The 15,762-nt window shown below is 39.8% G+C and overlaps 2 protein-coding genes across 2 annotated transcripts; both read right to left on the reverse strand.

Annotated features, from left to right (window-relative positions):
- Positions 1–1,053: 1,053 nt before the first annotated feature.
- On the reverse strand, positions 1,054–12,714 carry znf292a (zinc finger protein 292a). The gene is made up of 8 exons (XM_062439720.1): positions 12,565–12,714; positions 10,530–10,684; positions 9,533–9,611; positions 9,119–9,254; positions 8,759–8,961; positions 8,240–8,376; positions 7,735–7,876; positions 1,054–7,618 (listed from the first exon to the last, which is right to left on the reverse strand). The coding sequence occupies exons 1-8, from the start codon at positions 12,712–12,714 to the stop codon at positions 1,451–1,453; spliced, it is 7,170 nt and encodes a 2,389-aa protein (XP_062295704.1). The 3' UTR covers positions 1,054–1,450.
- Positions 12,715–14,090: 1,376 nt separating this feature from the next.
- cga (glycoprotein hormones, alpha polypeptide) lies at positions 14,091–15,322 on the reverse strand. The gene is made up of 4 exons (XM_062439964.1): positions 15,296–15,322; positions 15,090–15,201; positions 14,613–14,797; positions 14,091–14,165 (listed from the first exon to the last, which is right to left on the reverse strand). Exons 1-4 carry the CDS (start codon positions 15,320–15,322, stop codon positions 14,091–14,093), a joined length of 399 nt encoding a protein of 132 aa, XP_062295948.1.
- Between the last annotated feature and the right edge of the window lie 440 nt (positions 15,323–15,762).

Here is a 15,762-nt window from a genome sequence, read left to right on the forward strand (position 1 = left end):
GTAATCAAATATCATAATGTCATAACAGTAGGCCATTAACCAGTACATCAGAGAGGCAGGCCTGTATGTTTTATTTCCTTTAATCCATTTAAGCTTAAAAGTGAATTATAACACAGTTAAGGACTGTATGTGAGAAGGGAACATGGCATAAATACACCATTTCTGTTTGACTTCTAGCATTTGTGTTTGTGAATACCAAATCTGTTATGGTTGCATTAGCTAAAGTTGTGTAATTCACACATTAAGTTGTAATTGTTTGTAGATGTATTAGACTTAATTTCAGCAGCATTCACTGTTCAAATGGTATACTGCAAATTCTTATGTGGGGGCAGTAATAGATGTAACAAGGTTGTATTACAATAACTGGGATTTACAGGACCTTTGTGTTTTGTTATCTCCAGTCACTTTGTGAAAAGGGATATATATAAATCTTGACGTAACTATGAACATTAAAAATGTATCCTGGGGGACCAAAGTTTCCCACCACTGTTGTATACCATGTCAGGGACATCTTTTATATTTTCTAAATTTCTTAAGAATAGTGATTCCAATAGAGGGTCCCTTGATACAAGAATTGTATTGTAAGAATGTTACAGGGTGTAAAAAGAAAGAGTAAATAATGTCATTTATTTTCATGCAAGTCCTCCAAATAAGTACCTTGACATTTTGACTTGTTCCAGCAGTGTGACAGCATTAATCAGGACCCTGAAACTGAAGCAGCCAAATGGAATTGGTCCACTTTTAATTTATAAATTATTTATACATATGCTTGTCCTGCTGTAAATTGTGGTTTATTAATTTGTCTGGAATGTATCAATGTTTGGCTAGACGTATGACAAGCTGGTCTACTTTCCAGAAGAAAACTAAGATTACTATCAATATTTAACCAACTGTATCTTTTTACAGCAGGACAGGATACTAAATTGTCTGCACAAGGTTACTGTAATGTAAAGTAAACAAGTCAGATACCAGGAAACAAACTTATGACATAAAAAATATCCGTAGACAAGGTTTTACAAAAAGAACCAGTAACATTTTATTGAACACTTTGTGGAAGACATGTAAATATTACAGATAGGTCTACTAGTGTTGAAAAAGGATGAAATAAATACAAACAGAACTTGAAATCCCATAGGGATATATAAAAACATAGTTTTTCTTTAAAAGTCTCCATTTAGCAAAAAAAAAAAAAAAAAAACATCTTCAGTACTAAGCATAAATACAAACATGTTTCTAAAATCTATGCCCTATAGATTACCTGGTTATTATAACTAACATACATACTTAAAATCATCCAAGACATTTTTCAATAAGTACAAAATAGGCCATTTCATCATTAACTGTGACCATTACTGTTAACAGTTCGGAATCTGATGCATTAAAAACAAACCATTCTGCAGCATACTTCTCAAATCCTGAGTGAGATTGAGTTGAAAAGAGTAGTATCGGGCTATGATCCGCTATAAAGCCATTTTTTTATTATGACTATGGGCCTCATATCTTGTAGCTGCTTAAGCAAAAGATCAGCACCTTCTGAAAATGTTTTATCCATGACAATTTTGACATTGCTCACTGATTTAAGATTAAGGGGATTTCTGAAGTCGACAAGATTTTCACAACCCTTAAAATCATCGGTTATTTTAGTTTTCACTGCAGATTTCTGTTTGTGAGTTTGTTTTTCTTTTTTGGACGGCAGTTCAGCACTAGATTTGTCGTTTAGTTTGCGTTTGGAAGAGTGGGTTGACTCTGAGGTTTCCAAGAACTTAAGGAAAGAATCCTCAAGTCCTAAAGGTTTAAAAGACCCTGGCATAACCCCGTCATCTCGTTGTTCTGGGGCTGTAGGGGTACCAGGATTTGAGTTCTCCCTTGAACTGTTAACAGTCGTACGATTCCTAAGGGTCTGCATCCTCTCTGGACAAGCTGGTGTAGGTTGTGCAGGTTTTCTGGGACGGCCCCTTTTAGTCCCCCCTTCTGTCCCAGTGGAAGCTTGAGATTCTGCACTGTCATCATTGGACATCTTGCTGTCCTCTTGGCCTATTCTGTCCACCAGCTCATCTGTCTTCTGGTCAATAGACTTCTCGCCGTCTTCTGGCTCCGTCTCCTCAGAGGATGTACTTGATGCACCCTCCGATTTGTTTGCATCTTTAAATCTGGCACGCGAGTACTTTTTGCAAAATATGAACTGACTCCTCTGGTCTTCAATGTAACGCTCTGTGAGGCCATGAGTGGTGTAATGCTTAAATATGTTTCTTTCAGCCTGCTCCACTGCATCACAGCCTATTATCATGCATGGATATTGCAAGGCAAATTTCCTAATGCACATGGCTGATGCTTCATCGTGGGATTTTAGTGTAGGTTTTCCAAAACTAGTCCAATGCTCAATGGACTTCCCATCTTTCTTTTTAGTGTTTTTCTTTTTCACTTTGAATTTGTTTTCAACATTTTCTTTCCCATTGTTCATCCCTGGGAAGAGCCCCACTGACTTAGTCCTTCTTCCATCACTTGCTTTCGGATCATAAACATAATTATGCTTTTTGATCAGGTGACGGAGGAGGTTCGATTTTGTAGAGTAAACACGGTCGCATTCTACATACTCGCACCTGAAAGTCGTATCGACTGAGCCGCTCTCAGAGATGGCGATTTCCTTGTGGTAATTTTTAATGTGCTCTATGTACTTCTCCACAGAGTTGAAGGGGAGAGCGCATTCTGGCCTGTCACAGTCGAAAGTCCCTATGCTCATGCTGCCCATCATGGCGGTAGCTTTATCACGGGTAAACTTGTGAAGTAAGAGGTAATGCTGCACTAACCTTGTGATTCCCATGAACACCCTTGAACAGTTTTTCACTTGACATCTGACTTCATTATCTTTGCCTATGCTCTGATTGCTCTCCTCTCCATTTATAACACTAGTCTTTTCAGCCTCTGGTTCAGCTTTGCTCGGGGGCAGGGATGCCTGATGCATGGCTCTGTAATGGAGAATCAAATTTTGCTGAATGGTAAATGCAGCCGTGCATCCTTCATGAACACAGCGATATGGTCTGTATGGACTATAGGCATTGTCTGTGTCACACATCTTGAGCCCCATTCGTTTCTGAAGTTTTTCCTTTCTCTGGGATTCATCCTTTGTGGGTGTGTTTTTGGAGCTGCTGGGTTTTTCTGGGGAGGATGAAGCAGATGTAGTAGGAGGGCTGGACTTTGGTTCTTTTACCTTGCTCAATAATGCATCTGATTTTCCTCGTTGCTCCTTTGATGTCCCAACTGGACTGAGTTTCTTTTTTAAGCTGGATTTCTGTTTCACATCTGGACTCTTGTTTATGACAGCCACTTTATGTTGCTCTGGGGATTTCTCGGGAGCTGATGGTGAACCCTCACTGAATGGCCTGTCGTTCACGTAGCTTTGAGGTGAGGGTAGCTGTGTAACAGTTGATACTGAATGTGTGAAGCTCTCTTTTACTGTATTTCCTGGTGAAGTGACATGAGGAACTTCTGGATTGTTCTCATTATCTGTTTGGGGTGCAATTGCAATGTCAAATGGTTCTTGTTTTATAATAGGTACTACAGCTGCAGATTGTGTTGTACGATTGGCATTGGCATCAGTATTTGCATGGCCAATTAACACATCCTCTTTGTTTAGTCTAAATGCACGCCTATTTCGAGCACTTATCCTAAGCTTCTGCATTTCTGTCTTTGACAAACGGTGGACTTTTTCATAATGAATTCTCAACCCTGTCGTTCTGGTAAATGTTTTTGGGCAAATCTGACAAGGATATGGAGACAGTTTGCATGGGGTTCTTTTGAGTTCTTCTATCATCTCATTGGAATAATCATGCATTTTAGTCAAGTGTCTGAATAATGCCTCCTTTGTCATGAATGAGTACTCACAATCATCCTGGTCGCATTTAAAAGGTTTAGGTACCTTTTCAGTGGGCTTGTCATCACTTTTGCTCAGTAACTTACTTTTTTCAATGTCAGAAGTTGTATCACAATGACTGACTTTTTGCTCTAAGGACAGATTACTCCGCATCTTCTCTTGTGCAGCCTCAATCAAATCCAGCCTTTGGAAGGCATGGGAAATTTCCATCAAATGATCCTCTTGATAAGGTACATTGAGGGCTGGATAAGCCAACTCTGTTGCTTTCTCTTGCTGGTTTTCTGTGGCAACAGGGAAGGAATTGGAATAGTCTACAATATTTGTATACTGGGGTTCCTGTTTCAACACCATAGGTGAAGTCAGAGTAGTCAAACTACAAGACTCCTGTGAGAAATCACCATTTGATGTATTGAATATTGCTCCATTAGTGTCAGGGACATGAGGGTCATTAAGAAAATCAAGAAATGATGTTGGCAGATCAGCCGTCAGGTCAATTTCATCTAACGGCCTGCACTGAGAGCGTTTAGATAGGTGACCTCCGAGAGATTTTGTGCTGGTGAACTCTCTGAAGCATCTCCTACAGATGACCTTACCATCCTTGATGATGGCTGGCCATTTGGTTCGCTTGCTTAACCTGCTGCGTTTTCCTTTTTGCAAGTCAGGTTCACTGCTCTTTTCATCGGAGGGGGTGGCCTCGCATTCAGCGCTAGGACAGTCCTCGTCATAAGGAAAATCAGTGTGGGTGACACTCTGTGGACTAAGCATGCCATCCACCGAGTTTCCCATCTGTTCATAACCAGGAGTTGCCATGTTTTCTGTTTTAATCAGTTCAGTTGTAGCTTTTAAAGCAACTTGGGCCTCTGGGCTCAGACATTTCAAAGGAATATCAACTGATGAGCTCTGAGTGGGACAAGAGTTTTCACTCTGAGCATATGGAGTGTGGTAACCTCCTTCAGGTAGGCTCTCAATTGTTGAGATACTGTTTCCATTATCCAACTGTTCGGTCTCACTTGCACTAGCTTTTCTTACATCTACATTTTCTCCACTGCCCTCCGGAGGCATTAGTCCATACTGATGCCCTCCATTATGCAATTGCCCTCCATTGTCAAGCATCAAAGAACTGGACACATACTGAGACATCAAACTCGAATCTGAAGGAGCATGAGACATAGTAGGACCATGTATAGCTGCCGTTGAATTATCTCTTTCAGATGGGAGAGACGCTGTGGTTTGATAAGGTTCTGCCTGCCATTGAGGATAGCTGCGGGAGGGGTACTCATTCATGTTGAAGGCATCTGGATAGCAGTTGTTGATGGGAGGTGAAGACCAAGACTGGGACACGTCTGACTGCATTAGACCACTGGAACTGTTTGGGCTTCCCCATGATGGGTACAGAGTGGGGTTCACCATTGGAGTGATAGGCACAGGCTCCATTGAGCTAGGATAACATTGGGCATGTGTGGCTGAAGATCCCATCGGGTAATCCATTTGCTGCATCCCAGGTTTGTTGCATAGTAGTCCTGGTTGATCTGATGGCCTGTTTACAAGGTTCTGAGACACATTGGGTGAAGCTGGTCCAGGTGGTGCCTTTTTTGCTGTAATTTTGGCCACTTTATTATATTTCTTTGCCAATTTCCAGTCCTCAAATATTTCTGGGTGTTGCTTCTTCACATGTCTAGACAGACTTTTGTTTGTACTGTATGCCCGTGTACAGACACTGTATGGGCAGCAATGCAGGTTCTCTTCATTGCCAGTTACGGCAGGTGTGCTGGAGGGGTATCCTTGTAGCGAACAAGGAATTTCTGTTTTGATTTGAGATGGAGAAATGATTTGTGGTATCGCTTTCTGAAATTCATTAGCTTGCACATTATTATGCCCTTCTCCCTGTGGACTTACTACTGGATTTGTAGCATTGGGTACAGGATTTACTGGAGGAGTCTCACCTTGCCCTCCCACATCATGCTGTACATGTGGAGCCTCTGGTGCTTGTTCCACATCATCTGGTGCTGGAGTGGGGTTTGTCAGTGGAGTGTAGCATTTCTCTGGTTCTTTCATTTCAGGATTTGCCACAGAATTCAGCATGCTTTCAACTGAGTGTTTCACTCTCAATGGAATAAGATCTTTAGAACCCTCAGGTGATCTGCAAGGTGATGTGCTTGCCTTCGATGCTTCGTTCACATCCACATCTGTATTACTCCTCTCAAGGCAATCCACAGCAGAACATGTGTCTTCTTTGCTTGGGGTGCTTGCAAATGGTGGTTCAACGTTTGGAGTGACAGGAGGGTTTTGATTTGTGATGGGCAAATTGTTGACTGCATCATTTGTAACATGATTTTCTTGATGAGACAAGAATTGGGACTGTGAGTAGAATATTTTACCACAGTTATCCGTTTGGCAGGTGTAGGTAAGGTAATGCTGAGCCTCATGATCATACAATAGGTAGGCCTCACTGAAAACTTTGCCGCAGTTAGGGAACATGCACTGTGCCTTAAACTCCGGGTGTGTTTTTCTATGCATGAGAAGTTCAGAATTGGAATTAAAGTTGGCCTTACAATCCAACTGTATACAGATGTATGGTTTTGTGCCACAGTGCATCTGCAAATGATCATTAAGATGTCTTACATTAACAAACTGCCGTCTGCAATACTGGCACACCACTTTCTGTTTTTGTATCTCTAAAAACCTCATGGCTTCTTCATCGTTTTTGTGTGATCGCACATGAGCCATGAGGTTACGGAAAAACTTGAAAGCCTTGGAACAATTTTTAACAGGACAGAAACAGTCTTGACTTATTTGTGTGTCAGATGTAGCTTGTTCTATCTTAACAGGAGCTGTGTTCACTGATGGATTGCCAATTTGAGATTCAACTTTAACAGGACTAATGTTTGTCTTGGCAGGAACTTTCGGATTTTTTGATGGACTTTTAGGGGACTGAGGTGGTTTGGTTACCTTCCTAGCAGCTTTCATTGCAGCCAGTCTCTCTTTGCAAGACTGCTTTACATGTGATGCTACATGCGGCTCTAAAACCTCCCTATTTTCAAAACTGTCAGCACAAATTGGACAAAGATACACTCCATCTTTGAAATGCTTCTGAGCATGGCGAACAATTCTGTGACCCAAGAACTCCTTGTCACACAAAACACAATACTGCATGTAGGCTCGCCAATTTCGGAACCGAGCAGACACAAATCCCTGCTCCCGAAGTTTTTTAGCCTCTCTGTTTTTTTCTCTTTCATCTGTGATTTCATTGAGTTCATTTGTAGTGGTTAACAGAAAATCCTCCAGGTCTCTGTATTCAGGGATCTTGCCAAGTGCACTTTCCACTTCTTGTTCATCTGTGTCATTGAGTGTGTCAATAGATGACACAATAGCTGCCTCCTCACCCATCAGTGCCAAGCAATTGCGTTTCAGTGTTTTCCAGTCCCAGAACTCTGGATCAAAAGGCCACTGTGTCTTCAAGGCCAGCAGTAATTCGCAGCGTAAAGAATTGGGCACTGGTAGACTCCCATCCTCCTCTGGCTTTTGGTCAGGTTCGTTGTACAGTGACTCTACAGCATAATACGAGTCAACCGTGGGCTGGAGGAGGAACTCAGTCAGCTGGCATGCACGCTTAACTTCTAAATCAGTTGGCAAGAGGCAGGAAATAGTCTTGCAGATGGTAGACTTGCTATCTTTATGGTCGCTGGAGGTCATTTTCAGAGCTTGAATGCACATTTCCACACACACTGGAAGTCCCACCTCTCCAACCTAAGGAAATAACAAAAGTAACATACATACAAAGGATAATAGGATCATTTTTGTGTGGTTTATAATATTTAAAGGTTTAACTATCAACTTTAAATTTGTAGACTTCAATTTTTTACCTCATTTTGGATGACTTTGATGAGAAACAGAATGTGACAGACACTTCTGCAGAGAAGAGCCATCTCTTTGCCGTGGCTGAGAAACGAATCAGCAGACGACTCTAAACGCATAAGTAGCTTACTCCAGAACAGTGTGAGTTCCCTGGATAAGATCACAAACAGAACTGTTAGAGATTTTGACATTAAAAAGATAAATCTACTTAATTCACATACAAATCTTTCACTAAGTGAGAGTTAGTGATTTATGTTCTTATTTATCCATTGTTTCACAGAGTGACTATTTACCTTCAAGTTCAAACTATTAGGAGATAGTCAGAATCTGCAATACTGCTCAGCAGAGCACAGATATTTGTGGTTATGACACTGTGTCTACATGCTTATTTTAGTGATTGCTTCAATTTCAATTTCATAATAAATTTGAACTTGTGCCCTGAAAACTGGATTGGCAAGAGTACTTTTTTAAGTGTTCAACTAGTACTCTACTCAAACAAATGTCAACACTTACCAGGCACAATAAACATCTCCTTGGAGAAGCTGTCGCTTGAGAAAGGCAGAACATAAGCAAAGTGCTCCTTTCTCATCTCCCTCTGACTCCAAGTTGCAGATCATTTCAAGAGCATCTTTACAGTCTATAGATGATATCTATTAGAGAAAAAAATAGAAATAATCAAACCATTAATCAGTTTAAATGGAATCCAATGAATATCGGTCATGTCACTGTAAGGACCTGTGATTATTGAGCAATTACTGGGTTTTGTTTGTTGGGTTTAATTTCAGTACGGATATGTAAAAACAAGTTATTTTGAGTTCAATAGTCCATTTGTATGCTTGAAGCATTTTACTTGACAGTACATTGTAATGACAATATAATGTTACACTAAAAGATGACTTCAGTTCAAGATTATTGATAGGGAGATTTGCAGAGAAAAAGTTGTGTTCCTTCAATAGTATACTGCTTGTTCAAGTGTTGGCGTTAATACCTTTGTATGTATAAAGAACAATAATGTTTTGTGTCTTTTCTTACTTCTTCCATTAGCTGCTCCTGACTTTTGGTCATGCAGATGCAGAGCAAGTAGGTTTGTTTGAAGTTCCCTTTTCCTTCATATCCCGGATACTCTGAGCACATCTTCGCAAGGACAGCAGCTTTATCAACACTGTCCACTTTGATAAGGTGCTTTATTCGCATATTTAGAAGACTAGGACCTTCCAATTCAAGATACTCGTGAACTAATGAAGAAAAAAACAGACACAAAAGTTAAGATACCACACATGAGAGACAATGAACAACTACTGTAAAAAATGAACAATAGTAATTTCATGAAGCTTTAAACGTTAGCGTTATGTGTCTCTAAACCAATATACATGTAAGCAAGTGAGGACTAACCTTGCTCAGTTTGAGGGATTGTATTGGACAGGATGCTGCTTAGTGTGGTGTTGGACCAGACGCCATCCTGCTGTGCCAGAACTGAAAGCAGGCAAAGTTGTGTGCTCCCACTTTCCTGCAAAAGGCTGTGTGCCAACTGCAACAGAAGACCAATGAATGTGTAGTAACTAAATTACTAAAACTTCAATGAAAATGTTAAGAATTAATTGTTATAGTATTTATGGCAAGAGTTTACATTTCTTTTTATTGAATGTAATTTTTTGTAGAGAACAAGAGAACAACTTATTTTTAGTTATTTTCAAAGCTGAGCTAAACCAAATGCAATCCAGTTACTTAAGACCTTCTCAATGCGTATCGCTGGAAAGATAAGCAGCAACAACAACAAAGTCTACCAACAGCCGTAGGGATACTGACCTTCATGGAGGACTGAAACTCCTCCCATAAGGCACCAGGGACATGCTGGGGCAGTAAGAGCACCAGCTCTGCACAGCTCCTGCAAATCCAACACAATCATTTGTTAAAACCACATTTAGGTCACACACTTCACAAATTAAGGGTAACCATACAAGAATAGCCACAAAGCGTGGTTCTGTAAAGTCAGTTGTGCCTTTTTGGCAACATAATGGAGACGAAAAACAGGAAAAATGGGAGGTGTAAATCAGCAGCAGTGCCAAACTTCAGTTACATGGATCAAAAAATGTGTTCACTGGTCACTGTTGTTTTTTTAATCTGGCAGCAATAAAAAAAAAAAACAGTATAAATAATGTTTATAATGACCAGATTCATCATTTTAAGCTATAACTGTTACATCCTTGACGTTAATAATTGCTGTATGCCTCTCATTCCCTTCATTTTGTGTATGTGCTGCACCTCCAAAGTATACTCTGCAGCTCAGCCCAGATATGTCGAAGCTCCCCAAGAGGTAGCCTACATTTCTATTCTGTATTAAAGCCTCAAGGACTTTGCCTTCATAACTACTTGAAGTGCACATTGTGCAAATAGCTGAGAAGTTCTCTGAGATTGTTTGCAGAATATTTCCAAACTTTTCATATCGAAATTTCCTTGGGGATTATGGATGTGTGTTGTTTTATTCTTATTGTGCATCTTTCATATAATATATAATAACAATTTGACCACTTGTTGACAGATTGGCCACTGTTGGTCTTAGCAATCACTAATGGGGAAGATACTCAAAGTCAACAAATGCTTTTGTGCACATTCAAACCTGTAATCCATTCCATGCCACTTCAACCGTAATATTAAAACAGACTTCAAAATGCTTTTCCCCCACATACTGTGTAACAAGTTATAGGCCACGTTATTAGACAGATGCTGTTTAACAGCATATGACAAATAACACAAGTTAACAAACTTAATTTCAAGACACAACCATATCAGAGTTTCTACTCACAGTGCTAACTTTTCAAGTAGGAGTTGCACGTTTTCACATTCGGAGGAGAGACAGGACGCTGCGTTAGCAAAGCTAAGGATGGCCACAGTGTAGACCTCCAGCAAAGGCAGTGGATCCTCATCAGTTTTCCAACGGCCGGCATGTTCCACAAGGACCTGGAAAAGAAAAAAAACAAACAAACAAACATATTTAACATAGATAAAATACTAGGCCATCAAATTACTTTCAAGGTAGAAAAAGTCTAAAGCCAACTGCTGATTTGGCAAGTCCCATTTTTGTTTTTTATAAGTTAGACAAAAACTATGTGTATACACCACAAATATTTTTACTTTCACAATAGGAGTTTCAACATTATTTTTCCAGCTGGTCAAATATGAGGATTTGCTGATTTTCTCTGATTTATATAATTGTACAATTACATTTCATTGTGTTTCCTAGCAACTTAAACAACCAATTTGAAGATGTCACTTATGCTATTGTAGAGGTCTAAACTAAAGAAGCAGGCATACTTTGTTTATTTCTTAACTATTTTTATATTTGTAAAAGATGTATTAATACTTTCTATGGCTCAGGGCAACAAAACTGTTGTATAAATGTAATTACATGTAGATGAATTACATTTAGTGATGCCCCTTTATCAATAATATAGACATAGTCTATACTACTACCAATACAAGACAAAATGTAGGTTTCATAATCATGGCTGGTGACAGTATAAAAATCAAAATTATGTACATTATAATTACATCCATCTGTACGAGGACTGAAAACAAAAGTGTAATTATACCAATATAAAATACTTTTGTGGTTGCCTTTAATTTAAAAAAGTAACTACTAATTTTGAGATGAAGGAAAAACTATATATAATGTAAAGAACAAAAAAAATACATTTTGATAAATATTTACAATGTCATTATATAAAAAGTACATATATCAAATAAGTTAAAAGCCATCATAGACAACAAAGCACTAATGTTATATGTAGTTCTGCAAAAGAAACCCTTTTTTATCCTCCCTCCTTTTTCAAATAAATCTCTGCCAGAGCTGAGCTGCACACAGTCTGAGGCTCGTCCCCGTTTTTTTTTTTTCTTTTTCCAAATAACTTTTAAGTTGATTGAATTCCCCACTGCTAGTTAATGTGGGACAGAAACAAACTATATGATCTCACACAAACTGGCTGCAATACAAGTCATCTTTGCAGTAACGCTGAGATATCAGGTAAATGGAGACCTCGCCTGATATTTACGTGGTCTGGGCAAATTAATGAAGAGGATGTGTAATGGAGTCATTGGCCACTGCCTCACTTTCCCTTTTTAAACCACAGTCAGTGCCAGCTGCAGGCAGATCCGCGTCTATAATTCTGACATCTGTTTACCATCCTTTGCTGGCGATGGTTATATGACTATAGTGAACATCTCCGCTGATGTGCTTAGCTAGATTAATTAGTGCAAACGGCCTGGGCTAGCACCTTGGAAAAAAAAACCATTGACCTGCCCGTACAATGAAGCAGCTTCACAAAAGTAACCCATTTTTACACCAAGCAAAAACCTAAACAAGTGCTGAGATGCAGTGTTAAGACCTTTGAATATTTTTCTGCAGCTGGTACAGTGGCATATTTCGGTGCAAATGATCGCCCAGTAAAATTTCGCTAACGTAGCTATCCATTTTTTTTTGCACAGCACGACCACTGCACAGGACAGGGGGACCCTGCATACCAGCTAGCAACATTCATCTGCTATTAGCTATCTGGCCTGGAAAATACGAGTAATGCATGCACAGAGCGCACACAGCATCGTGTCTTCCCGCCGCCTGGATAGTCAGACTTTGCAAATAATTACAAGACATAGGCAAACATCATTGAGAGTATGGCTGAAAAACCACGGAGGACTTTTTTTTCCCCATCTTGAAATGCCAGGCTAGCTAGGCAGCTAGCCCCTTAGCTACATTGTTGTAGCAAACGTAGACGCGCATCCTCGGCCAGGAAGCCAGAGGGGCTGCAGGCTGCCCGGGATGAGCAGCAGGAGAACAGGCTAACCTGGCAAAACTCCTGGCAGAAATGCAGAGAGGCTTCAAGCGGAGACTGCAAGCTCTCTTTCAGAAGTGTGGTCAAACCCTGGAACCGCTCTCGGAGCTCCTCGATAGCTTTCCGTGTGTCATATTCCTTCTCTGTCTCCCCCTCCGCCATCTTCACAACAATCACGACCGCGTACGCACAGATGTTACGCTGCTACACTCGCACGCGCACGCATATGGGGGCTCTGGGGGTGGGGGTAGGACATTTACTGTGTGCTCTACACACCTCTTATGCACACCCCTCATGTCAACAAAGCACCTATGACACAAAATCACACTCTGCAGACAGGCTGGACGTTACATGTTTGCTCATCAGCTACAGTCTCAGGTTGACTGGATTTCTGGATGAACACATGCAAAGATGCTGCAGGTAAGCTTTGACCTCCAGGCAGTAATCATCATTAGAAAAAACACCACCAACATGAACCAAAAAATATTATATTTTCACTAAAATTTCAATTCATCTTTTATATCCATCTCCCATGGAAGGATTTCACCTCCCTCCAGGGTGGTGAGAGTGCACAGTCACCCCTGATTTAGTCTGACTTGCTGAGGGACACTTCAACAGGGCAGATATTCTTTCGCTGACAGCCGATCAGGCAGCTGAGAGACTCTTATTTTGATAGACCACCTGATCTAACATGTAACGCACAGTATGTTACTCTATTAGTCACATAAAAGTGCTACTATTACATTTCTATAGTATGAAGAGCATAAAAGCCTTTTAACAGTGTTCCTGAAATATCACCTATATCTGTTCCTGTATAGAACGATACAGTATGAAGACTTGATGAAGTCTTCATACTGTAATACACAATCGAACAGCTGTGTTTAGTTTTCACTGTGCCTCTGCACATTACAAATTACACAAGCTTTGAATGAACATGTATTAAGCATTTAAGCAGAAATAATTATTTAATATTATTTAATTATTTATATAATAATTTAATCAGCTTCTTCACATATATTTTGGCTGCATGTTCAGACTGGAAAATCAGGTCTGTAAGGACACAGGCTATTATCAAATTCACAGTCAATTTTCACTTTCGGCTGTTACTCGTCCTTTTTTTCTTTGCTTTTTCACATGTTCTTGTTTTTGTTGTTGTTGTTATTTTCCTTTTTTTCTTTTTATTAGGCGACATGACATCAGCCTTTGTGCAAAGTGATTTACAAGTAATGTAATGTACGTGTAACATGCCCACCACAACGCACACACACCACACCACAATGCATGCATTTCAGTGTAAGACAATGAAAAAGACCATAATCTGGCTTCACCTTTTAATTGCTCTTCATTTTACAACTAATCATATGCATCTACCAATGCCAAAATGTAGTCTAATTACACGTCACTCACACACAGAATTGCTACAAAAATATCATCTGGCGACACATTCATTTTAAAACAGAAAAGAGCTTTTGCAGATTAAAAGAAACACTATTTGTTGCCAAGCTGAGCGCTGCAGAGTGATATCCCTTTCCCATCTGTCATATCTTGTGAAAATAGCAGGTGCTGCAGTGGCAGTCCGTATGGTTTCTCACCCGTATGCCGTCTACTTCCGTCTGAAAGAGGAACACATGAGAAGGAAGCAGCAAGAGTGAGCATTAATGGAGTCAAATCAGTTGACAGCGGCAGATTAATGATTTGTATGCATATGATGCCAACACAGTGTGAGTAGCTGAATATACACACAAAGTACAGTACATTAAAATTAAAAGTTGACATTATCAAATCCATTGAAATGTCCCACCTAATGAATCTGAAACTATAACAACAATATTTCAGAGAATTTCCAAAGTGGAGCAGGCATTGGGAAAGATTTAGTCAACTTAAGGCCTATAGTTTCTTACCAAAACAAGATTTCTTAGCCTTTATTGATAGCAATACTAGACACAATCAGGAAACAATAGGAAAAGGTCCCCAGTCAGACTCTAACCGGCATCACAACCATTATTTTATTAAAACCTTACTAAAACCTAGTAAAACATTTAATTTGTGTCTACCTGTACCTCATAGCTGTTCTTTGCCACACAGCATGTCGCCTCTGAGGTGATGTTTTTTGGAATTGACATTGACCTCATGGCTTTGAGTGGTGTCGGGTAGGCTCTGGAGAAGCAGCAGCCCATGCACTGATAGATCGGACGATCCCTTGAGAAAAAGCTGTTCTTTCTCAGTGTGCATTCCTCACAGCCCACTTGAGCGGGATAATAGAAGTTATACAATCAGATCGGGCATTATGGATCATAGACAGTTTATAAAAGCATATCAGCAACATGTAAGATCTGAACTTTAAAGGCAAAATGTACCATTTATATAAATATTGCTATAAATACTGGCAGATTATTCTATTCTACTAAAATAAATAATTGTTTCAGCTTCTTTCAGTAGGCTCTAACCATTTGCATTCCATATGTAATATAAATATGATTTTTCTGAAAGAGGTTAATGCTATACACACAAGTATTTCAATTATTAACAAATCTTACTGTTTGATAGGTCAACATTGGGGTATGAATCAGCTAGGTAAAGAAGAAAAGACAACAGAAGAAGAGACAGACCAGCTGATCTCACTGAGCCCATCGTGGTTGCAGCAGTCACCTGATAACATAGAGACAAAAGAAAATACATGGTTATTTGACAAGCCATGAATCAAAGCGCTGTCAGTAAGTCTTAGATGGAGAAACAATATTACCACATTGAGAGAAAGTTTCCCCTTCATTGTGGCTGTGCAAAGGATGGCTTTCTTTTACAGTCCATCTCGTTTTATACCTGCGTCCCCTTAGTCTACAGCTACAGCTTCCTGGATTAGGTGAAACCTACCAACCTTATCAATGATCTCACTGAGTCACCGGCTACTTTGCTACCTTTCTCATAATCCGCTCAAAGCACCAAAAGGATAAGATCAAACCACGGAAATTCAAAACATACTCCTGCTGTCCTTCCATCCTGAATATTAATGCTTGGGATTAATCCCTGGGCTTTTGTTACTTGGTAACTGGCAGTTGTTATTATTTGTCATGTCCCAGCAAAGAGAGGGTCATTAGTTTGGGATTTTCTTGGTCATTTTGGTTTACTGCAGATGAGGTATTCATACAGGCAGCATGTTTCTCAATAAGAAGCCTAAAAGTGCCCAGTTTAAGTTTCTGAATAAGGAATAGC

Source organism: Scomber scombrus, chromosome 19 (assembly GCF_963691925.1).
Source record: "Scomber scombrus chromosome 19, fScoSco1.1, whole genome shotgun sequence".
Taxonomy (NCBI): Eukaryota; Metazoa; Chordata; class Actinopteri; order Scombriformes; family Scombridae; genus Scomber; species Scomber scombrus.